Source organism: Colletotrichum higginsianum, chromosome 9 (genome assembly GCF_001672515.1).
Source record: "Colletotrichum higginsianum IMI 349063 chromosome 9, whole genome shotgun sequence".
Lineage (NCBI taxonomy): Eukaryota > Fungi > Ascomycota > Sordariomycetes > Glomerellales > Glomerellaceae > Colletotrichum > Colletotrichum higginsianum.
The window spans coordinates 612764-636147 of NC_030961.1; the positions used below are offsets into that span (position 1 = coordinate 612764).

Here is a 23384-nt window from a genome sequence, read left to right on the forward strand (position 1 = left end):
TCATGGCTGGTCTCCGGTGTCCTCTGCGCCACGAGGTTCGTCTCTTCCCTTCGCACTCCGACAGCTATGTAGACGCAAATTCTGAATCTTCCCAGTGCTCTGGCCCAGACTTCTGGGTATTGCTGCACCAGCAACTCGCAAAACCAAGTCGTCGATCATCCTGATCAGACACAGGCTTGCTGTAGAGGAAACTTCGATGGCGTATGTTTGAACAGAGAGCACGGATCCATCGAGGTTCAAGCTGACCATGCATCAATAGACAGAGTGTTGGGTGGCCAGCCTTGATTGGCTTACTACTTGCTGTAGGAACAGGGGAAGTGGGATGTGTAGCTTTTAGAAGCAGCCAACCAGTCTCAATAAAAGACTCCTTAGCATATGTTTTCCACACCGAAACAAGGGTCTTTCCTTTAAACAGTACCTTCTCTTCAAGCATGAAGAGAGATGCGTCTTAGGTTTGAACTTTTCGCATGGGTTTTTACCATTCCAAGCCTAATTGACCAGCTGGTGACACATGCGTTGTTGCCTACCTTATGGAGAACAAAACAATAACAATACAGTAACCTGCTTGCCTGAAGCGACGTCAATACCCTTCTCCTCCCTACGTTGAAGGGATCCGTCTGACGGCATCGATGGCTCCCTGTGTCCTTCTTGCGACTCTCCTCCCGACTCTTGTTGGTGGTTATGCTCTCAGGTTCTCTACGTGCGCATTCGACGCGTTCCACCACTTCCATTTAAATGGTCGTCCGGCAGTGGTCCCGCAGGCAGACAGCTCCGTCTTCCGCCAAGCTCTTTTCGTGTGTGTTGATTCACGGGAAACAGAGAGGAGCACGGGCTACGGCATTCCTGAAGCGCCTTGTAATGATCCTACCAACCGCCAGAATGGCCATCAGCTCCTACCAGTGACAGAAAGTAGAAGGGCATAACAATTATAACCTCGAACGAGGCAACTCCACAGTCGCTTATCTTGTCACCCCAGGTGATCTGTGTGCCTCCTATGGTTCGATACAGATCCTGCAGGCCATTGTTGTTAACTGGAAAAAATGGATCAAGGGCTCTTGAATTGACAAGGAAGACTAGCACGAATCGAGTAAAGAAGTAGTCGTAGATGCGGCCCCCCGCCCAATCAGTGAACCTACTGAACCTACTGACTGTCGACAAACAGAGTAATGGGACGATACGCACGCGGCAAAGAAGGTTGATGCTTCCAAGCGATGTGGGGCTGGTTCGTCCGATCGACAGCATCTTAGTCAACTTGCTACCCTTAACACCACCATCCCGATCTATATCATAGTCATTCTCGTCATAGTTTCGGTAACACCGAAAACACTAGTAGAACAGATATACCAGTCAATACTTCGCTGCCCCTTCAACCCTACGCTCCTTTATATTTCGTCAAACAAAATAATAGTCTTATTAGTCGCCAAAAACCGCAACAACAAACGCACTATCAACATGAAGCTCTTCGCTCTTCTTACTCCACTACTGTAAGATGATCCGCCCCTCCGTCATAGTCCAGAACGATGCTGACGGTGCAGACTGTCCATTGGTGGAGCGGCTGCCCACGCCCGCTATTGTCTCTGCGCTGCCGACGGCAAAGGCGAAGACCAGGCCACGAGAAGAGTATGCAACCGGTACATAGAGGGCGTGCTTAAGATGAATGATGGCGGGTCGGTGCATCTAGGCAAAACCTCTGATGGGCTGAATCATGACCTGGTAGGTTTCTTAGCAAAAAACTAGAGTCGCCGGTCATGGGTTTTGATGCTAACACAAAACCTCAGTGCGTCGGTGATACCGAGGATGCGTTCATATGGGAAGATTTTGAGCGCCAATGTCAGGATATCGGCAAGGTCGCCTCCCTCAATTGCTGGACAGACGATGATTAGTAGGAACCGTACGTCTGCCTTGAATGGTTGTGAGTTCATGGATAATGTTAGGACGCAGACATTTGAGAATTTGGAGCAGAATCACTTTTCGATGATAGCCAAAGGAGAACCACGCGCTGTGCGCTTTTTGGGTATGTTAGAACTTCTCTGTCCTCTGCGTCAGCGAGACAGAAGCCGTGCTGTCTGAACATCAAGACTGTACAGCGTGTAACGGCGCTTGATTGAATAATACAACGAGGCTCTCTACCCCCCCGAGACCCAAGATGAGACTGCTTTCTCAACGTTCATAGGATCACCCCCAAAGGTTAATTTTGCGTTTTCATTCTTGGGATCTTCGATCTAACCTTGCTACGGGCGATTTAGTGGCAGCTGGGTGTTCGCCTAGGCGCCTAGTATTCCTGCCTACGACCGCGGCTGCTTCAAAATCAGTCTTTCTGGGGAGATAACTAGCAGGGATCGCAACTAAGTAAAGGTGCGAAACTTGGGCGAAAGCCACAGAGAACAGCCAGTTTGCAGCCCTGTGGTAGCCACAAGAGACAATACGGAAGCAAGATACGGCATTAGTTTGTAAGGTAACTTTCTCGTATGTTGGTTTTGGGAATCCAATGTGCTTTAGGGAACAACGGCAGATTTTTTCCTCTTCTCTACTGAGAGATTTCACCTTTCTGAAGCTGGCGAGGGACATGTGGTTGTGGTTATGCTTTGGACTCCTGTCGGTGGTTCCACTGAGATAGGTGGGCTAAATCTAGAGCAAGGTTAGTCAGACTGAACTGGAGAACATTTTTGTCATTAGAACGTCTCGCCCAATAGTGGCTTGAAGACTGAAAAGACTGAAAGCCTTTGCGATTCCTCATACAAGACCATTAGTTGCATCAACTCTGCTTCACAAACTGTTAATTCTTTTAGTACAGAGCCTAAAGATTATGTAAACAGAGATCACAAGAGCCCTAAATCTAACTGGAGAATGAATACAACTGGACCATCTTTCAAGTAAGGTGTGAAAAGCAGCCTAATTGAAGTGGTCCATAGCCTGGGAGGGCTGCTTGCAGCTGTGTCATCTTAATGGTTTAGAGGTGTTCATTAGCCTCACTGCTAGAGATGTTGTCTTCTGACTTCAAACTTTTCCTATAAATATCAAACTCTAGCAGAACTTACCTGGCCTTGTTTGGTTCATGAAGTAGGCTTTGGCGTGGTTGGCACAGTGCTGAACACCCAGACTAAGAAAAAGTCTCAAGCCCATGGGTCTGCGTCCAAGTAGGTTCAGAATACCAACGTTCCAATTAATCTAAACACCACCAGCTGAAATCTTGTTCTCTGCTGGCACCGATCGGAGATACATCTCCCTCCTTCCTATATTAACAGCCCTTTCTATTCTTTTCCCCTCTTCTCTTTGCTCCTTCTCCCTTCATCTCCATCTCATCTCGCTGCCGACCCATCCATCTGATTTTTCTTTCACATCAAGCGCCGTCTTCCCAATTCACTGGCTTCATCTCACTTCTTCTCCCTTCACAACAATCTTCTTTGCCCTACCTACAAAAAGCCCGAGATCGACGTCGCCCCCGTTTACAGCTTCCAGAGGAATCAAGCAACCTGGCCTAAACAAATTCACCACAAGCACCACTGCCGACAGCACAACTAGTTGTAACAGAAAAGATGGACTCTTTCAATCTGTTCTACTCCCCTACTGCCGCCCTCCAACACAGATCCTCCCCTTCTATCACCAATGGCTTTGCACTGGTCAGCGGACTTCGCGTTCCAGAGCGTCTCAGCAACCGCCAAGTGAAGCAGCAGACTGTTGAGCAGCCTTTCAAGCAGTCTGCCTTCTTGGCCAAGAATTCGGAGCTGTATCACTCTCCTACTGCCGAACTCCAGCGAGGCACCGCCACCACTGGCCACCGCCTTGTGAATGGCTATCGCGTTCCTGAGCGGATTAGCCGCCGCATCACAATGCCTCTTCCTTTCGCAGATGAGCCAGCTGAGATTTACTCGCCCACTGCCGCTCTGCTTACCAACAGCAGAGCCATAGGAACTGAGCGCAGACGCATCAACAACCTGCGTGTCCCTCCTCGCCTCAGCGGCATCCGACAATTGCTTGACGTCCGTCGCCGCGAAACCTCTAGCCTGACTGCCTTCAAGCCTGAGCCACAGCCTAAAAGCTGGCTGTATACCAACGAGCCCATCATTAGCTCTCCTACTGCTGCTCTCCTTCAAGCTCCTCAGTTGAGCTCCTCCCACATCACTTTCAACGGCCTCCGAATTCCTCATCGCATCAGCCGCCGCCAACAGACCACTGGTACTGTCACCAGCCTCAACAGTGCTGAGAACATGGTTTTGGATGTTGAGACGCCTGGTGTCCTCCAGGAGCGCTCCCTCAACGACGAAGGCAGAGCTACTCACATCTTCCACTCCAGTCCCAGCAATATGCAGGAGGATGGGACTGTTGCTGACTTCGGACACACCCAGCTCTGCCACTTGGTCGGCCTTGCTATCAACCGACTTCACGAGCCCCTCAGCCACGAAGACAGACAGATTCTTCGACAGATCCTTGGCTATTTGGACCATCACCGACATGACCTTGTGGCGCTCCGCATTAGTGTTGAATCGAATGCGCCTGAGGTCACTGTCCCAGAAACCTCCATGGAGGTGGCCTACCTTGCCCATGAGGCGATCCGCACGTTGGACTACCCTTACCTCCTGCGTGTCATCCAGGCTCTCGAAATCCTTTCAAGCGGCATCTGGTATACCGATTTGGATGAGGAGGAGATCAACAAGGAGAAAATTCCTCTGGAGTTCATCTAATCACGGCATACACCAGACTGAGGACCGGGAGCAATATTCTGAAGGAGTCCTTTGAGCAGGACAGCAACAAAGAATGATTGAGAGTGCTTACATCTGCTCACTCTTGAGTTCTTATCACTTCTTGGAAAGAGCGATGGTTATGAGAGAGAGGATACAGCCAGAGGAATATTGAGAAACGCAAACAAGGAGAAACAGTCTAATTTGGCATAAAATGGAACCACCTATGGTTTCAGAGCATTGGAAGGTATTCTGGAGATGTAGAAAACCCACCTAGGCATTGAGTGCCTGGGATATTGGCGTTGCATTTGATAAATTCAATCGATTTTCTCACAAACATTGATGCTTCCTGGATGAAAATGTGACCTGAGATACTGACTAAGCTGGGAAGTTGAAAGTGACATTTCGGTGTCTTGCTCGCCAGAGCGGGCAGGCGCAGGTCCATCCAATGCTCCTTCCACCATTTTAGGAAGGTGCAGTGGAGGTAGAGGAGTACGTATCTTTAGGCAGGGTCCAAGCACCCGACCCCGAAAGACCCCGCACTAAACCTTTATGGGCAAGGACGGCATGTCAGTCCAATTTGCGGCGTTGCTGTGGGAAAGGAACGGAGCTTTACTATCTCCAACCCCGCCAGGTTCAGTCTCTTGTGTCTGTAGAGAGTGAGAGAGATTCGGACAATTTGTGTCACGTCGTCAGCTTGAAATAGGCCGATTTGTCTCTATATATCCACGCCCACCAGTAAGTTTCGCCCATCTTCTGCCGACCGGCAATCGCCTCCCGACTCTTCATCCAATCTGCCCCTGCCCCGCCTTGAATCCCGCTGACCGCCTCGTGTCCTCCCGCAGGCCGCAAAGTCGATATCGCAAGATGGCGGACAACAAGGTCTACCGCGCCAGCACGACGGCGCCCGTCAACATCGCTGTTGTCAAGTATGGCATCCCATCGAGCCGCCGCCTCCTCCTCTGAGACACCAGCGCTTACGTCCACAGGTACTGGGGCAAGCGCGACGCGAAGCTCAACCTCCCCACCAACAGCTCGCTCTCCGTCACCCTCTCCCAGGCCGACCTTCGGACCCTGACAACGGCCTCCTGCTCGGCTTCTTACCCCGCAGGCGACAGCCTCATCCTCAACGGCGAGGCCGCGGATGTCTCGGGCGCCCGTACGCAGGCCTGCTTCCGCGAGCTGCGCGCCCGCCGCGCTGCCCTCGAGGAGAAGAACCCCTCGCTCCCGAAGCTCTCGGCGCTGCCGCTGAAGATCGTCACCGAGAACAACTTCCCCACGGCCGCGGGTCTCGCGTCGTCGGCCGCAGGCTTCGCCGCCCTCGTGCGCGCTATCGCCGACCTCTACGAGCTCCCGGACTCGCCCTCGGAGCTGTCCCTCATCGCGCGACAGGGCTCCGGCTCGGCGTGCCGCAGCCTGTTCGGCGGGTACGTCGCGTGGAGGATGGGCGACCGGGCAGACGGCACGGACTCCAAGGCCGACCTCGTGGCCGAGGCGTCGCACTGGCCCGACATGCGCGCGCTGATCCTCGTCGCCAGCGCGGCCAAGAAGGGCGTGTCGTCGACGTCGGGCATGCAGCAGACGGTGGCGACGTCGGGGCTGTTCAAGCAGCGCGTGGCCGAGGTCGTGCCGAAGCACATGGCCGAGATGGAGGACGCCATCGCCCGGCGCGACTTTGAACAGTTCGCCGAGGTTACGATGAAGGACTCTAACTCGTTCCACTCGTCGTGCTCCGACACGTACCCCCCCATCTTCTATATGAACGACGTGTCGCGCGCCGCCATCCGCGCCGTGGAGCAGATCAACTCCGCCGCTGGCAAGACTGTGGCCGCCTACACCTTCGATGCCGGCCCGAACGCCGTCATCTACTACCTCGAGAAGGACACCGACGCCGTCGTCGGTGCCTTTGCGCCTATCCTGGCCTCGGTCGGCGGGTGGAAGGAGGGCGTCGAGGGCGTCAAGTCTTCGGTCACGCTCGACGAGACCGTAGCCGGCATCCTCAAGGGCGGTGTCAGTCGTGTCATCCAGACTGGAGTTGGCGAGGGCCCGATCAAGTCGGACATCTACCTCGTTGGCGAGGACGGCCAGACCGTCCAGCGATGAAGTGTCTGATATACCACTTGCAGAGAGGTCGTTTGAAGTAGATATGCGATTGAAGCTGTTCAAAAAGTTGATGTTCCGTATAGAAGCTCATAATATAAATGCCATGAATCTGTATCTACAGACCTTTCTGAAGTCAACCACCAAAGACATAGGGAACAGGTGTTGTGAGCATGGCCATATTCGGTAGAGTACTTTTAGCAACACACACCCTTGATCTGGTTTATCAATGACAGCCATCAGAATCACAAGGGGCAAGGTGAGGAAAAGTTTACTGATGAAAATGTGTTTGAATCATGGACAAGTACAAATATAGAATGCCTAATGACAAAGTTTTTGTTAAAATGGCTTGACACTGCAGTTTTCACATTACTGTGTCACCTTACCTTAGGTATGGGTAGGTACTAGAACACAATACCACATTAAAGTGTGACCCACCTTTTTTGTCTCCTGCCATCTCACCTTCCACACTTGTCCCTTCCTTCACTGACAATCTCTGGTATCCAGGGCAAACACCAAGAACGTAAAAATGGAAGGAAAAGACAAGGAAGTCCTTCTCATTGAAGAAAGAGACGGAACTGGCAGAATCATGTGCCAGTGGCTGCACAATCCCGACTCTCAGAAAATAGCCCAGCTTCGCGAGCCTCACAACACCAAGTCCAGCTCCGCTGTCACTTCAAGCTACGCCGCTGGCCTCTTCACCAACATGAATCAGATACTCTTCGACGCTTTCCTGCCTATCGGCTACCCAGACTCGGTTACCCCCGACTACATAGGCTACCAGGCCTACGACTCCCTCCAGGCCTTCTTCTCCACCATCACCGGCCTCCTCTCCAATCGCGCCATCCTCCAGGGCCTTGGAGTCGGCGACCCAAACTCCTCGGCCACATACGCCCTCCTCCTGACCATTCTCAAGGATGGCATCTCCCGCGTCGCCACCATCGCCTTCGCCTACCGCTTTGGCCTGGTCATTGAGCCCGAGTGCAAGAGATACCGCTTTCTCGCTGATATCTTCAACGACAGCGCCTTCTTCCTCGACCTCTTCAGCCCCTACTTCGACCCTTGGACCAAGGTCGCCGCCATTGTCCTGGCCGAGGCCTTGCGTGCCATGTGCGGTGTCGCCGCCGGCGCCAGCAAGGCCGCCCTCTCTAAGCACTTTGCCCGTCGCAACAACCTTAGCGAGCTCAACGCGAAGGAGGCGTCCCAGGAGACGGCCATCGGTCTCGTCGGCCTGCTCGTCGGGTCTATCGTTGTGCGCTTCGTCGAGGGTAGGGAAGCCGTCTTCGTGCTCATGGTATTTCTCGTCTTCGTCCACCTCGCCATGAATTACTTCGGCGTCCGCTGCGTCCAACTCGACACGCTCAACCAGCAGCGCGCCACCATCTTGTTCGACCACTACGCCCAGACGAAGCGCGTCCTGACACCCAAGCAGGTCGCCTGGCGCGAGAACATTGTCTTTTGGTCGCCCGTCATCAAGAATCTTCGCGGAGAGATCATTGCCAAGATTGCCTTTGCCAAGAGCTACGCTGATGCCATGACTGCCGACGTCAAGAGCGCCGGCATCCGCTTCGTCACGCTCAAGGTTGACGTCCAGCCGCGGAAGGAGGAAAAGCTGGAGGCAGGCTTCGTGCTCTGTGTCTGCGAGAAGAACGGCTTCGCCACCGTCAAGATCATGCTGCTCGACGACCGCTCTAGCGATAAGGTGAACAACGTCAACACCCTCATGGCGTGGTACTATGCCATCCTAGTCGCGCGCGATCGCCAGCTGGGCACGAAGACTGACACGAATACCGGCACGCGCAAGCTATTGGGTGCCATTTCCGTGGACGAGATTGATGCTGACAACGAGGATGTGAAGTTGGGCTTGGAGGCACTTCGGAAGGCTGGATGGAACATCGATGACGCCAACTTGGACGCCTTTGCCCCGCGAATCAGCATGGGATACGCGAACAAGAAGGAGCAGTAGATAAAGGGCAGACGAATTTCATGGGACGGAACACGGCGTTTGGGACGGACGACACACTTATGATGTACGATTTGCCGATGATACCAATGTGCCCTATGAGCTTTGGGACTCACTCTCAACACGATTTTTCTATTGTAACGGACGATACACTCCCTCGGTGACCATGGGTGACGTCTTGCTGATAGGGTCCAACTAATTCTGTCGGTCTATTGCCACGGAAGGGAAAGGAAGAAGTTCACAATGAGTAGAGTGGAGCGCTATTGGAACCCCGTGGTAAGCGAGTCGGCCACATGTGTCGGCGACAACGGATAGCTGCTTCTCAAGTCTCCAATGGAACACCGCACCAAGTCGATGCCTCCAGCAGCAGTGACTTTGCCTGATCAGTAGCCCAAACCAGCGCCGCTGAAATTGACCACGGTTCTTGCACTCTATCCCGGAAATCCCATAAGATACCGACCTGTAGCCCCCAGTGAAGATCTCGCCCGTCATCAATGTGCGGGAACGCGCCATCCAGCCGATACTCGTGCGGAGGAGGAGCTCCATTTCTCGAGGTGGACAAATTCGCAGCAGCCGCGCGAATCGTGTTTTGACCTCGACGGCGCTCCACACACAGCCGAGCAAACAAACAACGGTGCCGTTATCGGAGCAGCACCATCCACGACCGGGATCGGGACCTGCTTCCGCACCCTCCTCAATGCAGTGTGTGAGCAGCGCAAAATCGCGCTCGCAACACCCGGCCGGCCCGGCTCCTTGTGGATAGCAACGTGCGTGCTGCCCTTGACACGGCGGGCGAGCATCATCAGGGAGCACGGAGGCGAGGCGTTAGGCGGTGGAGGCCTACAGACGCCGTGGATTACACGTGGTGACATTTTCCTAAAAAAAAGAAAACACACAAGACTCTCGAGCTCAGAGACAGACGCACAGCACGACCCGGAGCTGAACGCCTCTTCCCGCAAATGCCAACGCTGTCCCGTCACAAGACAACTCGAGTCAAGGAGAAGGGGAGAGACATGCAACGTGCCCGGCGGCTCGCTGTCCTAGCCGGTCCGGGAAACAGCCGCCGCCATGGCTGCCCAAGGCCGACCCGGGCAGGGCCCCCGTCCATCCATTCCATTCCACCCACCCAAGGAGCCAGCTCGCGCACGCGCAAGCATTTGATGCAATGCAATGCAAGGTCCGGACCCGGTGTGCCCTCCTGCTCATCCCCGCCGTGGGGGGTAGGGTACATGCACACCGGCCTAGTGGTTGATGACAGACTTGACCGACGCTGATTCGGTCTTTAGGTCGCTGTCATTCCTGAGCTGTGATTGTCCTGGTGCCACGGATCGAGGCAGCGCTCCGGCGGCTACTTTTCACTTAACCGTCAAAGGAGGCACAGTTTGAGGAGGGGTGTGTGTTGAACGATGTGGGGTGGAGGTTTTGCTGAGGTTGGAGGGTAGCTCTCATCTTCTGTTTCTACATCGTAGAAGCTTCTACTCGACCCTCATCTTGTATAATGTTATCTTTGAACTACCATGATGTTGCTTTCATATGTATTATCATGCCTCTTCCCCTTGGGACTAAATCTGCACTTTCCGCCTCGTTCTCCACTTGACGTGGACAACTTGAGCTGGAGGAGCTGCCCTGTTGGATGCCCCCCCCACCCCCAGATCTCCCTTCGAAAGCAATCATCGCTGGGCGACACAGTGAGTGCGGTTCAGGGAAGGGCCTAAATATCAACTTTAATTTTAAACCCTAGACAACTAAGCTGTCCACTTGTAAATAGCATTTCCAACATTGCGTATTTGTACTCTTGTGGATAGAAACTGTAGATAAAGGGGTTTCTCTCCATGAGGGTTTCTCCTGCAGGTAATACCACCAACCTGACCGATCATACACAAGTGGATCATGCTGTTCTGTTCGTTGAACTCTTTAGTCCGGCGAGTGTTACCAATTGCATCATTTTGCTCATTAGTTCTCTGCAGAAGTCCATTCAACGCAACAATCTCTACGTTGGACATAGCAGGTAGTAGCCGAGGAACCAGCCTGCTTGAGAGCTGAGATTGTTGTTGTGCGGCGGCAATCTGCCCCAAGCGACACCATCCAAGGGTCAAGATTCTTGTCCAACAAATATACAACCAACAGGACTTAGCCACGCGGCGAAAGTCGGAAAAGGAAGGTAAAGAGGTTTGATCCACTCGAAGAGAAGAAAGAAAGAAAAAAGACCCTGGGGTTGAGGCTGGACCTTTTCGCGAACAAATAGTTTCGTCTCACCGCATCAGACACAGACACAGGCACAGACCCAACAGTCAAAAAGCCCACCAGGTCGGCCGACGCTCTCTACCCAGCACTTGGCACGATGTATTTAACCATCGCGATGCACAAGGGGGGAACCAAACACCACCAACTTTTGCGACTTCTCTCAGTTGTGAACGAGACAACAAAAAACACCCAGTCCCAAACTACACCCATCACGCCAACCATACGGCGAAAGACATGATACCAACACACGCCATCAAGCTCGTTCCAATACTGGCGTCCGCCGCCTATGGCCTGCAGTTTACAGGGCCAGACACCAACACGGACCTCAATCTATCAGCGCCCATCACTGTCTCATGGGAGCACAACGTTGCCGAAGCCGATGCCAGCTGGACCGTCTTCGACCTCTCCTGGCACGGGGATTTCGTCCGCAGCAGCTCCTTTTCGTACATGCTCCAGGAGAACATCACCGTCTCGACCGGTGGACAGTACGAATGGGATCCAGCCCCGATTCGAGAGCTGTTAGTTGCAGGGACCGGCAAGCTCTCGTCTGACAAAGCGTTCTACTTCGAGGCCAAGCTTCACTCGCCGGATGCACCTGGGCGTGGTTCTGTTGTCCAGAGTGCCAAGTACGCGGTTGAAGACGGGGATTTGGTGGAGAGTCCCGGGAACGCCGTAAGCCCATCGCAGGGCTTCATCCTCCTCTCTCTTGTTGCGTCCATCGTTTTGTTTTAGGGCCCGAACATAAGCGATTGAGACAGAAAAAACAACTCGGACGCAAAAATGCGTGATGCGCCGACTCGAATGGTTAAAGAACCCCTCTACAACGCATCATGGTGTCTAGAAGCAATGGGTCTACCAGATAGCTTGTCGTGCAAGCTATCAGCACCAACTCAAAACCTCGTGCGCAGGCTGCAGCTGCTCTAGTTACATAACATGAAGTCAATCATCAAAGGGCTCTATATCCTGGAGTAATAGGATACAGAACTCAACCTTGCTGATAGAAGAGCAGACGAGCAGACGTGAGTTGAATACGTTCTCAACTTTGGACACTTGACTGTTTCTTTCTCGGGCTACCCCTCCCTTTACCCCCACCCCCAAAACTGTTAACCCTCCCTCCGGACTCGCACCGCTTGCTCTGTAGCCTGCTGAATTGGGTATGCGTTAGCCGGGTGCAAAAAGGAAGCATACATCAGGAGTGCGGGAAGGCGAGAGAGGAGGAGCCCATTGACGAGGACACCCTCCTCTCCATGGCCCTGGCCTCGGCTTGTCGAGTCGCTAAGCCAATTGGCAGTGGGTGGGCTGCTCGTCCGGTCGCCCGCAGAATCGTTCGATGCGAGATACCCAATTGTGGTATCTGGGGGCGTCTTGGGTGTTTCGTGATGGTGTGGACGGCATTCGGGATCGGGTTCGTTGGGCGGCGGATGCATGTTCGAAGGGGGGAGGGGGGCTTCTCTTCATTTGTCCCCCGTTTCGCGCATCGCCGGTTCCCCGGGTGTGCGACCAGCTGATTGTCGCTCACGCCTTTGATTGATAATCCTCCGGAGTGACACAGTGCTCCCCCCCCCCCCCCCCCGCCCCCCCCCCCCCCCCCCAAGCGCGTACGATTTCCGAACACCGACATGGAGCGATGAGCCCGGACGGCGGAGTCTGGGGAAGATGAAGGGTGGCTGGCAACGTTTCGCACGCGCAGGGATAGAAAGGTAAAAAAAAAGAACAGAAAAAAAGGTCGGATGAATGGTCTTACTGCCCCCTCCTCCTTCCCCCGGAGAGCTTGTTGCCCCCAACGTCGCATCCGAATCCCTCACCGACCCATCCGAACAGACCGGGACCGGGAGGTTTTTGTTTGGCTTGTTGGTGGTGTTGTGACGAAACTCTGATGGAGGAGGGGAGCGGAGTTTCTGCGAGTTGAGTCGCGGAGAGTGGGTGAAACTGTCAAAAAAAAAAAAAAAAAAAAAAAAAAAAAGGGTTGGCACCGGGCAAGGGAGACAAGACTCCAGCACACGCGCGGTAGGTTTCTTGATTCAAGAACCTCTTGGTGCCGGGTTTGGTGTGAGTGGTTCACCTCCGCTCGTGTCTGTCTGTCTGCCTGCCTGTCTCCTGTACAGGATGTTTGTCTGATGGAGATGCATATGGGGTCAATGGCACAGAATGGGGGAGAGAGAGAGGGGGGACCTGTGGCATGGTACGATGTCCCCGCCATGACGGTGTAGATCAGAGAGATAAGGCGCAATTCACGTGTAAAATCGATTTGTCCCGTTATTCGGTCACTGGCTGTCTGTCACTGGGAAAATCCGGGGCGGAGAAGACTAAGGTAGGTGGTAGCGGAGGGGTCGTTTTTGGCCATTTCGCGCTCTGTGCCAGAGTTATTCCACTACAAAGCAAAGCTTGGTGGCCGAACGCGTGGGATTCGAAGGTCCAGGGGTAGTGGGCAGACTGGGTTAGTTAGGGCTGTGGAATTCCTTTGTCTCTGCTGCGTCTCTTGCGCGCCACACTCGAGCTACACCACGGATACACAGGTGCGTCTGCAGGTCGCCCGCGCGTTGTCTGAGAAATGGCGTGGTCGGTCCGACGGTTCAACGTTGGGAAACGTCTGGGGGGTGGAGGAGGAGGAGGAGGAGGAGGAGGAGGAGGAGGAGGAGGAGGAGGAGGAGGAGGAGGAGGAGGAGGAAGCTTGTCTTGTCAACTGTGGCCCTGTGTGTCTCTGTTGGACAGAGCAGTTTGCGGCGTCTCTGGGGCGAGTTTGATGGAGTACTTGTACCCGTACTCTAGGTACTGTTGCACTGGAGAAGAGACGCAATCTGCAGCCCGCATCTCGAACCGAACCGAACCGACAGTTCTTCTACATAGTAGTGCCACAAGTAAGGCCAACCAACGTCCCCAAGATGAATGAAGATTGTCCAATGCGGCAATGTCCTCGACTCCTCGGGGCTGGCGCGCTAAGACTGCGATTCACAACCTCGTCTCGTCCCCTGTCCCCGGTCGTCCGTTCCCCATCCTTGTCAAATATCCACCTTGTCCACCATATCCTCCATGCCATTCCCTGCCAGCCCCCCTTGGCGTTTCCTGCCTGTCCGCCGTCCACCTTCGGAGTTGTCAGGAAAATGGCGCGGGAGAGACCAAAAAAAAAAAAAAAAAAGGTGGAAAGTATGCCCGGAGACACACACACACCCAACCCAGGTTCCAGTGAACAAACAGCCCACCCACCGGATGGCACCATCCATGGAGGTAGTATCCGTAAGGTAGGTAGGTAGGCAGAGGTGAGTACTGTACAGCAGTGTGCCGCAGTGTACGTACACACTCTGTAATGGTAGGCGCGCAGAGAGGAAACGGGGCACGGCCGGCGGCGCGCGGTGTCTCGGCTCATGAAGAAAATGCCCCGTTTCCTGGTTCCTTTCGGGAGAGAACATAGTTAAGAAGGCTGCCTTTTTTCCTGTCTCTGACCTCCGCCGGGACCTTTTCCTCCTCTTCACCTTCTTCCCTCCTTCAACCACCAACCACCAGCCCTTGACGCCAACGCTCTCCTCCCTGCTGATAAAAGCTTCCCCCGGCCACGCGCGCAGACACACACCACAACTTGCATTTTGACACAAAACACTAAAAACACCAAAACTCCCGAAATCAAAAAGTCTAACCTTGATACCCGTCGCCGGCGCCACGCAAAACCCCAAGCTTTTATCATCTCAGGCAAGGAGGAGAGTTGTCATCGCATAACTGTTTCCTGTTTCCCCCTCCCCTCTTCTTATTTTTACTTTCCCCCCTTCTTTCATATACCCGCACGAACGAGCTTCGTCCGCTTCTAGATTCATCTCAATCGTCTATACCCACGACAATCAGCACCGTCACAATGTTCGCTACCAGAGTCCTCCGCCAGGCTGCTGCCCACGCCGAGCGCGTTCCCAGCATCAGGTTCCTCGGCCGCCGCACCATTCCTTGTACGTCTCCTTTTCTCTCTCTTCCTCTTCTATCGTTTCGTCCACGACGCTGACAAGACCCGCCCGTAGCCTCCATTGACCACACCCCCGCCCCTCACCCGGCCTCGCCCACCGGCAAGCTGCCCGCCAACTTTGGCAATGGCTCTGCCTCCCCCAAGCACACCAGCTTCAGCTCCTACCGCGATCACGCCCAGCAGCACGGCCCCCTGCAGCGCTCCATCAGCTCTGGCGTTGGCGGCGCCTCGGGCCACAGCCTCGGCTCCGTCGTGCCCCCGTCCGGCGTCGCTTTCGACCGCTCCGAGCTGCCCGCTCGCTTCCGCCGCCAGCCCATCGACATGGCCGAGATCGAGGCCGTCGAGTCCGGCGGTGCCGCCCTCTTCGGCTGAGTTGCCGCTTAGCCCGGCTCAGTAGCAACGGCCAGCACGGAGGGAGCGCGTCTTTTTGATCTACATGAACGACTAGAAGAGAAAAGATGGGCCGCCATCACGATCAGACCATCCGCGGGCAGGAAACGAAAAAACAACGAGCGATGAAGGGGGGGTTGAATAGGGTGGATCACGGGAAAAAGTACAAGGCGGGCACGGGGTGGTGTACACGGAGACGCGAGACTACATTACGATGGACATGACCCCCCGCCCATCACAAAGAAGGAAAGCCCCCAGGATTGGGGCTTTCGGCAGGACACGGGATACTCGGCAACCGTCAACTACGTCACGGGATTCGCGACGAGATGGCGAGGGGCACAAGCAAGGGTTTGGCTGTGAGGAAAGGGCCGGCGGCTTTCGCGTTACTGTTTCTTACTGCAAGTTACGGGCGTATGCTTGCGAGAGGAGACTAAACAACTCCCCCTCCTTATCGCCAAGCGGGAACTGCTTCGCTGGGGACCACGGGAGCTTGCTCTGCTGGGCTACTGAACATATCAACAAATGCGGGCAAGAACTGTTGCCCGTGTCTCTAGCTTTGACCTCCTTTTTCTCATTTTCCTTCCCCCATTCTCACATGGACGACTCCCGAGCACCCCCGACTAGTCTCGAGCTCCGTCACACACAGAACACTACCGTGCATAGATTTATACAAAAAACCAAAAATTCCAAAACAAACACGATCGAACTCACCCTGCTCGGGATATTTGCTGACATGTGTCGGTACTGCACTTAATTGACGCCATGTGAAAGGAGGCTCCTCCGATGACTTCCATGTCCTCCAATGCCATCAACTCTCGGGACTGCGAGCCAATGCTTAGCGACTACTAGTCGACGCATGTGACAGCTTTCATGCAGCGTGGTCGAACCACCTGCGTCCGTAGCTCCGGGACCTTGGGAGAAACGTGCCCCTTGAGGGGGAGCATTGACGTTTAGCTACCTATCCGCGCAACAAGCTAACAGCCCTCCCCGGTACCCCAACTTTGCCAAAACCATCCGATCGTTTCCAGTTTCCAGTTTCCCGCTTCCGTCATTTCCCGAAGTAGCCGACTCGACGAAAAGCCCGGTCGCCTTAGCCACCAAATTTGACAGTGGGGGCTCGGTGAAGAAGAGATCTGTGCGGGAGCACCAGCCATATTATCTACTCAGAGACGAAGCTCAAGCCACAGACATCGGGAGAACACCGGGGCATCATTGCAGTGCTGCCAACTGATCATGTGACATCGTGTTTTGCTGACTCATCCCTGTGGTCCAGCTCCAAATCGCTGTCCCGGCGTCATCGGAAGCACCCGACGATTCGACATTGACGAAGAGCTCCAGCGCCACCCAATCACACGACATCCATCACATCACCACCAAAAATAACGATCCCAGAGCAATAACGGACACACTACTTCTCCACTTAAAAAGTCGTTGCATCGAGAGATCCCATCTCGAAACCGCTGGACTACCCGGCCAACAGCCAAACCTGCCCCCCGGCGCAAGAGATCCAATGCGTTTCCCGTCGCAAACCCCTACAACGCCCTCCGAACCGACACAGACGAACATAGAAAGAAACACCACTGCAACCCTACTCCCCGGAATCTACATTTAGCCCGCCGGTTCCGTGCATCACTAGGGTCCTTTCTTTGTCCATCACCTCGCCTAGGCGGCCCATCGAGGGGAACGAACGCCTCTCTTGCAGACAGATATAAGACACCAACATCTCCAAGACCAGTCGCGTCTCTAGTCCTCGCCTGGTATGAACATCACGCTCCAGCTCACGGCTGCAGTCTCTCCAAAATGAACGCCGACCTCGTGGACCTCGTCTTCCTAACCCGTTCGCAACCCTCAGCTCCGATTTTTTCGTCTTCCGTCCCCTCCTCTTCCGCTATCGACTACGAGAAGCACGCAATGCCAGACCCCAACAACGACGCCGCCGCCGCCGCGCCCGAGACGTGCCCCGTCGACCATAAGGCCCGCGAGGCCTGGCTGCAGCACGCCCGTGCCGCGAACCCGGCCGAGGCGCATCCTCACCCGCCACACCCCGTCGTCTCTTCCGCCGACATCTCGCCGACGCAGTCGCAGTCCTGGACCCAGTCCCTGCTATCGCTGACGCCCTTCTCGTCATCGTCGTCGTCTTCGTCTTCTCCTGCTTCGAACACTACATCGACACCACCATCCGCGTCGTCCGCCGCCTCCACCGCCGAGGCCTGTCCCGTTGACCACAAATCCCGTGAAGCATGGCTCGCCCAGGCCCGCGCCGCGAGCGCCACAGCAAATCCTCACGCACAACTCGCTGAGCAACAAACTCCTTCTAAACCCCTCGACCAGGCGGCATCACAGCCCTCACGATCCTGGACCCAGTCCCTCAAGTCATACATCCCATTCACCTCCCCTTCCTCCTCCGCAACACAAGATGCGCCGAACCCCGCGCGCCCATCGACCACGAAATCGGGCCTCGACACCGAGCGCGAGGTCTCGACGATCCCCCGGACGGCAACCTCGGCGTACCCGGGCGACAGCCGGCCCTCGAATCACGAGCAGGAGACGGGCGCCGACGAGGCGACGGGCAACTGGATTTACCCTTCTCAAAAGATGTTCTTCGACGCCATGAAGCGCAAGGGTCACGACACGCGCGCCGCCGACATGGCGACCGTCGTGCCCATCCACAACGCTGTGAACGAGAGGGCCTGGAAGGAGATAAAAGAGTGGGAGCAGCCCTATCTCGAGGGCACTGCGTAAGACTGTCCCGCCCCTCTTTCCCAACGCGTCTCCCCAACTCTTCCATCCCGCCGAGAGCGATTCCTGGCGTTTGAATAGACAGACGTGACTGACAAGAAGACAGCTGCGACGGCCCCAAGCTCCACTCGTTCCTCGGGCTCAGCACGAATATGTCCCCCAAGGCGCGCATCAACACGCTGCTGGGCTACACGCCGCCCTTCGACCGCCACGACTGGATCGTCGACCGCTGTGGTGTGCAGGTCGAGTACGTCATCGACTTCTACGCCGGTCGGCCGGATGCCCACGGCAAGCCGAGTTTCTACCTCGACGTGCGTCCGAAGCTGAACAGCTGGGAGGGCGTCAAGATGCGCGCGCTCCGGGGTGTTGGGCTGTCTTGAGCATGGATCGCAAGGCGAGGGGTTCCCGTGAAAGAGGAGGATGAAAATGTACAAATAATGTATGAGTGTTGTTTGGGATAGTATGTGTACACGTGTGACAGCATTGGGACCGGCGTAGCTTACCTCATGGAGGAGGGATACCTTTGAAAGAGACTGATCTCTGTCCTGGAGAGGCAGGTCGTGTTGGCTTCCGTCTCAGGGAGGAACCGCATCCCACTCAATTGATTTCGAGAATTTCTTACTCTACACATGCCCAAATGGAGAGTATTATTGTCGAAGGGACGAGGATGCCTTGGGTGAAAACATGACCCTTACTTGATTTGACAATATCAGTCGGCATACCAACCTGTGGACTGAAGCCGTTGCAGTTCTCGATAGTACCTGTCTCCCGGAAGAAGCTGTAAGTCGTTTGATCCCCATCGTCCGAATTATTAGCCATTGGAAATTTGTTTGAATCATGGCGGCATTACATGGCTCACATGACATTGCAGGCACATTGATTCTCTGGGCAAATCTTTGAGCAAAGACGACAATGGCTCGAGGGACTCTGGTCCGTCTCTGGTTACTTTGTTCACCGGGAGAGATGAGTCGTAGCGACGAGACCACTCACGCCCGCTTCTTAGCATCCGATCCATCGACCGTTGTCTCTCAGGCTTCCGTTGATCTCCGGAGATGAAACATGGCCCAATTCCTGCCGCAACTGTGCCGCACCTCCAGAAGATTCCATTCGGTTGGCTTATCTCACCACAGCTTGGAGTTCGCCAAGGAATCACTTAAGCTTACCTTTTCGGCAGCCCGTGTTTCCCCTCCATTCTCGAGTCTCACTTGCTGTCTCTCCGTTTTTCCCTCCTTGTTTCACCTTATTCCTCAACTTTCTAGACGCCCTCTAGCAACCGGGCCTCGAACCATGTTCCAGCCGATTCTCCACCGGTTGGGGCCGGCGGCTGTCCAGGTTGTCCTCCGCCGCTCCGGCTCCTCCCTCCGGTTCTCACACATGTCCGGCGGTCGGCCATCGCCTTTCCAAGTCTTCGGCCGTTTCGGGGCATCCTTCGGATTACCAGTAGCAACAGTTCAACACCATGTCAGATCTATCGCAGCCCGTCGCGGCGTAGCTGAAGCTCCAATCCAATTCCATCACACTACTATCACTACTCCTCCACGGAGGCCGAGGCGGGTAGTCCAAAGGCTCGTGTCCCTCCTCGGCGGCCTAGGCCTCACAGCATACGCCGCCGACAGGTTCTACCTAGGAAGCGTGGTGATGCGCAGCGCTAGGGCCTACGGGACCATGGCTCTAGTCGGCCTCGACTACAAGCTGCACCTCGGGAACCGGCCCTACGTCGCCGGCGTGCCCCTCGACACACTTCACGACCGCAACGCCCGCCGCGTCTGCGACATGCTGAAGAGCAACGGCGGGCTCTACCTCAAGGCCGGTCAGGCCGTCGCCATGCAGGCCGGTGGCGTCTTGCCCGAGGCCTACCGGCGCGCCTTTTCCGAGACGTTCGACGACGCCGCGAGGGCGCCGTGGGCCGACGTCGAGGCCGTAGTCCGCAGGGACTTTGGGCGGTCCGTCGAGCAGGTCTTCGGAGCCGACGCCGTCGAGCGCGAGCCCCGCGCTGCGGCTTCCATTGCGCAGGTTCACTATGCCCGTCTGTCGGACGGCCGCGAGGTCGCTATCAAGGTCCAGCGCAGACAGATCGCCGCCCAGGTGTCCTCGGACCTGTCGACGCTCAAGTACGTTGCTCCCACCCTCCCCTCGCTACTCGTTCATTGGTCCTTGAGGCCAATCGAAAAATTTGAAGTCACGTTTCGTTTGCAAACCACCCCTCGGAGCGTCTCAACGGCTGACACTTAACCTACCGCGTCCCCCATAGGCGCATGATCGAGTACGCCGCCGAAGCGACCTCGATCCCCATGGGCTCCCTCGGGGGCTTCGTCATGGACCACGTCATGCAGGAGACCGACTTCGAGAACGAGAGGGCCAACGCCGAGCGCCTCGCCGGCTTCGTCCGCAACGACCCGCGGCTCCGCGACCGCGTCCACATCCCCGTGGTCTACCCTGAGCTCAGTTCGAAGCGAGTCCTGACGACGGAATGGATTCACGGCCGTAGCCTGTGGGACAAGGACGGAATCACGGCGCCGTATACATCGACACCCGCCGGTGACGGGGGCGGCGGTGGCGGGCTGGGTCTCGGCCTGCGCGATGTCATGGAGACCGTTGTCGAGCTCTTCTCGGCCCAGATGTTCCGCTACGGATTCGTCCACTGCGACCCCCACCCAGGCAACATCCTCGTCCGGCGCACGCCGTCGGGGAAACCCGAGATCGTCCTGCTGGATCACGGCCTCTACGTCACCCTGTCCGACAACCTGCGTCGGCAGTACGCACTGTTCTGGAAAGCCCTCCTGACGCAGGACGCCGAGAGCCTGAAGCGGGTGTCGCGGGCCTGGGGCATGGAGGACCCGGCGCCGTGGGCCGACGCGTTGGCGATGAGGTCCGGGAAGCAGCCAGGGCCCGCGCGCGGGGAGGAGACGGCCCGGGAGCGCGAGGAGCGCATGATCGCCGAGGCGGCCGGGTATTTCGGGGAGGACGGGCTGTGGCCGCCGGAGCTCGTCTTCCTCGAGCGCAACCTGGGGCTGGTGCAGGGCAGCAACCGACATCTCGGGTCGCCGGTGAACCGCGTCAAGATGGTCGGGGCCGCGGCCATGCGCGCCGTCGCCATCGACGGCCAGGGTGCCGGGCGGCGGGAGCCGTTGTGGGAGAGGGCGCGGTCGCGGTGGTCGCTTTTCCTGTTGGACTTGGCGTTTTGCCTCAGCAGCGTCAGGCAGTACTTCGGTTACGGCGGCGGGTTCGAGGAGGACCTGAAGGGGGAGGAAGAGGATAGGTCGGCGCGGGAGCTGAAGGATGCGTTGGCGGTCGTGTTGGGCGTCGCGGTGGACTAGTATGTCCTGTCTGCGGATGTTGGGCTTTCGGATTGTAGATATCGACACCTCCCCTCCTTCACCTGCCGGAGGATATTCGTCCCGGCCCTTGTATTAAAGATACCCCCCTCAGATACCCCCTTCTCACAACATATGAACATTTTACCCGAGTTCGTCACTTACGAGCAAGAGGTCCAGCGGCAATCGATGAAATCGTGACGGAACGAATGGTAATTTTTCGTCGGTCGGGGGTGTTCGCTGCGATGGAGCTCATGGTTCATGAAGTATCAAACATGAAAGACGAACCTGAGCTGGGCGTTTACTTGGAATCACCAACATCCCCTACCCGTTAGATATAGAATTTGGAGATGTCTAGCGAACCACAGGTGACCAGGAAACGACCGTTGCCATCTTCGAAAGCAGTTGGAGTTGACCGTGTTGATCCCCAAGTTGTTCCTCGCGGTCAAAGACAGGAGACGACACCGGTTTTAGTCGCCACATCCCCTCCATACTGCGCAATGTTGTTTTATTCAACTCGTACCTGCCGTCGCATTTGTGTCTCCGTCTGACGCCAGACGTATCTCCCGCTTGTTTCGCTCAGGCCCTAAATCTTTTGTGAGTCACTGGTAGGTGTGGATGGCAGGCTCCTGGAGCGGAGGCGAAGATGTTGCGCTCCATTTTTGCATTCAGGAAAATGCCGAACGCACTAATCAGAAACAGTTACGTAGGCTTTCTTTGCACATTAGTTGAACCCAAAAATACCCTTCTGACCAAGAAAGCAGGGTGTGGGCACCTTGAGTACTTGAGTTGTAAGTTGTTGTAGGTTGGCAGGAGGGCCAAAGGTTGGGTCAGCGTGGTTCATCCGAGTAAATCCCAAGCCTATCTCTATTTTACTCTAAGAAACATCTCAGACGAGAAGTTCTTCACGAAATCTTCAATTTGGAAATCACTCATGTCCGTCTGCCTCTCGCACTCCTGCCAAAGATGTTTGCTGGTCTGCGTAGCGTCATCTCTAACGGCTGGCCGGTCAGGGCTCAAGAGACGAAGGAGGTTGTGTCCATCCGACCCGACGATATCTATACTCAACACTCGTCGGACCAAAACCCACAAAAGCTTTTCGAGAAAGCGTCGTCTTGGCTCACTATTATTCAGGAGAAGAGAATGGACCAGGTTCAGACGGAACTGGTTCTAAAAGAGACACAGGATACCTTGATCAGAGCCATATTTGGCTCAAACATGATCGAACGGGCAGGACTTGGATGGGATATCACCTTAAATCTCTGCCGAATTGTCTTTGCTGGAGAACACGTCGGGGACATTCCCGAACGGACATCCAAGTACGAGAACCAGCTGCTTGATCTCCAATATCAGGAAGGAGACAACGAGAGTATAGCTTCTCAGAATTTCCACCGAGGCCGTCTGGAAATCGTTCAGCACGCCAGAGCTTATCAACACATCCTTCATCAGGTTGTCGTCAAGCAAGATGACCTCACGGAGGACCTGATCAAGGAGACACACCGAATTCTCACCAGAGGCATCCCCATCGTGGAGAAAGGATTCCCAGACGTTCCCCCAGAGAAGTATGGAGGCATCTACCGCAAAGTCCCCGTCGGGGCCGGCTCGACCATGTTCACTGTTCCGCAACACGTTCCCGGCAAGATGAGAGAGATGTGCGACAAGCTAAAGGCCGACATCGAAAAGGCTGAGAAGCAGAACTCGATCGACCCATTCTCGATGTCATCAAAATACTCCCTAGAGTTTGTGCAGATCCACCCCTTCCAGGACGGCAATGGTCGGATGTGCAGGATGATTCTCAACGCGATCTTGGCCAGATATGCTGGCATCATCGTTCCTATCGGCGAAAAAGTAGACGAGATAACCGAGTACATCAGTATCAAGAGACGGGCAAGCGAGAGCATGGAAGGTCATGGAGAATACGCGATGTTCATTTTGAAGCGAGCAGTCCCTCGCCTGCGAGAACTCAAGAAGAAACTTACCGGCAAAGGGAAATCTGCTTAGTCTGGTAC

At 55.3% G+C, this 23384-nt stretch overlaps 11 protein-coding genes across 11 annotated transcripts; 10 read left to right on the forward strand and 1 right to left on the reverse strand.

Annotated features, from left to right (window-relative positions):
* Positions 1-1452: 1452 nt before the first annotated feature.
* On the forward strand, positions 1453-1883 carry CH63R_12426 (NLP3 protein; the record flags this gene model as incomplete). Its single annotated transcript, XM_018307400.1, has 3 exons — positions 1453-1484; positions 1536-1713; positions 1779-1883. The coding sequence occupies 3 exons, from the start codon at positions 1453-1455 to the stop codon at positions 1881-1883; spliced, it is 315 nt and encodes a 104-aa protein (XP_018151817.1).
* A 1653-nt stretch (positions 1884-3536) lies between these two features.
* CH63R_12427 (uncharacterized protein) lies at positions 3537-4682 on the forward strand (the record flags this gene model as incomplete). The annotated part of the gene is made up of 1 exon (XM_018307401.1): positions 3537-4682. One exon carries the CDS (start codon positions 3537-3539, stop codon positions 4680-4682), a length of 1146 nt encoding a protein of 381 aa, XP_018151818.1.
* Positions 4683-5546: 864 nt separating this feature from the next.
* On the forward strand, positions 5547-6782 carry CH63R_12428 (Diphosphomevalonate decarboxylase; the record flags this gene model as incomplete). The annotated part of the gene is made up of 2 exons (XM_018307402.1): positions 5547-5608; positions 5669-6782. 2 exons carry the CDS (start codon positions 5547-5549, stop codon positions 6780-6782), a joined length of 1176 nt encoding a protein of 391 aa, XP_018151819.1.
* Positions 6783-7308: 526 nt separating this feature from the next.
* Positions 7309-8745, forward strand: CH63R_12429 (Duf647 domain-containing protein; the record flags this gene model as incomplete). Its single annotated transcript, XM_018307403.1, has 1 exon — positions 7309-8745. One exon carries the CDS (start codon positions 7309-7311, stop codon positions 8743-8745), a length of 1437 nt encoding a protein of 478 aa, XP_018151820.1.
* A 2475-nt stretch (positions 8746-11220) lies between these two features.
* Positions 11221-11718, forward strand: CH63R_12430 (Short-chain dehydrogenase; the record flags this gene model as incomplete). The annotated part of the gene is made up of 1 exon (XM_018307404.1): positions 11221-11718. The coding sequence occupies one exon, from the start codon at positions 11221-11223 to the stop codon at positions 11716-11718; it is 498 nt and encodes a 165-aa protein (XP_018151821.1).
* Positions 11719-12089: 371 nt separating this feature from the next.
* CH63R_12431 (uncharacterized protein) lies at positions 12090-12413 on the reverse strand (the record flags this gene model as incomplete). The annotated part of the gene is made up of 1 exon (XM_018307405.1): positions 12090-12413. One exon carries the CDS (start codon positions 12411-12413, stop codon positions 12090-12092), a length of 324 nt encoding a protein of 107 aa, XP_018151822.1.
* Positions 12414-12720: 307 nt separating this feature from the next.
* CH63R_12432 (uncharacterized protein) lies at positions 12721-13730 on the forward strand (the record flags this gene model as incomplete). Its single annotated transcript, XM_018307406.1, has 2 exons — positions 12721-12821; positions 13484-13730. The coding sequence occupies 2 exons, from the start codon at positions 12721-12723 to the stop codon at positions 13728-13730; spliced, it is 348 nt and encodes a 115-aa protein (XP_018151823.1).
* Positions 13731-14830: 1100 nt separating this feature from the next.
* On the forward strand, positions 14831-15304 carry CH63R_12433 (uncharacterized protein; the record flags this gene model as incomplete). The annotated part of the gene is made up of 2 exons (XM_018307407.1): positions 14831-14918; positions 14988-15304. The coding sequence occupies 2 exons, from the start codon at positions 14831-14833 to the stop codon at positions 15302-15304; spliced, it is 405 nt and encodes a 134-aa protein (XP_018151824.1).
* A 1818-nt stretch (positions 15305-17122) lies between these two features.
* Positions 17123-18441, forward strand: CH63R_12434 (Cytochrome c1 heme lyase; the record flags this gene model as incomplete). The annotated part of the gene is made up of 2 exons (XM_018307408.1): positions 17123-18060; positions 18168-18441. The coding sequence occupies 2 exons, from the start codon at positions 17123-17125 to the stop codon at positions 18439-18441; spliced, it is 1212 nt and encodes a 403-aa protein (XP_018151825.1).
* A 1079-nt stretch (positions 18442-19520) lies between these two features.
* CH63R_12435 (ABC1 family protein) lies at positions 19521-21378 on the forward strand (the record flags this gene model as incomplete). The annotated part of the gene is made up of 3 exons (XM_018307409.1): positions 19521-19549; positions 19606-20172; positions 20313-21378. 3 exons carry the CDS (start codon positions 19521-19523, stop codon positions 21376-21378), a joined length of 1662 nt encoding a protein of 553 aa, XP_018151826.1.
* Positions 21379-22341: 963 nt separating this feature from the next.
* Positions 22342-23376, forward strand: CH63R_12436 (Fic/DOC family protein; the record flags this gene model as incomplete). Its single annotated transcript, XM_018307410.1, has 1 exon — positions 22342-23376. The coding sequence occupies one exon, from the start codon at positions 22342-22344 to the stop codon at positions 23374-23376; it is 1035 nt and encodes a 344-aa protein (XP_018151827.1).
* Positions 23377-23384: the final 8 nt, after the last annotated feature.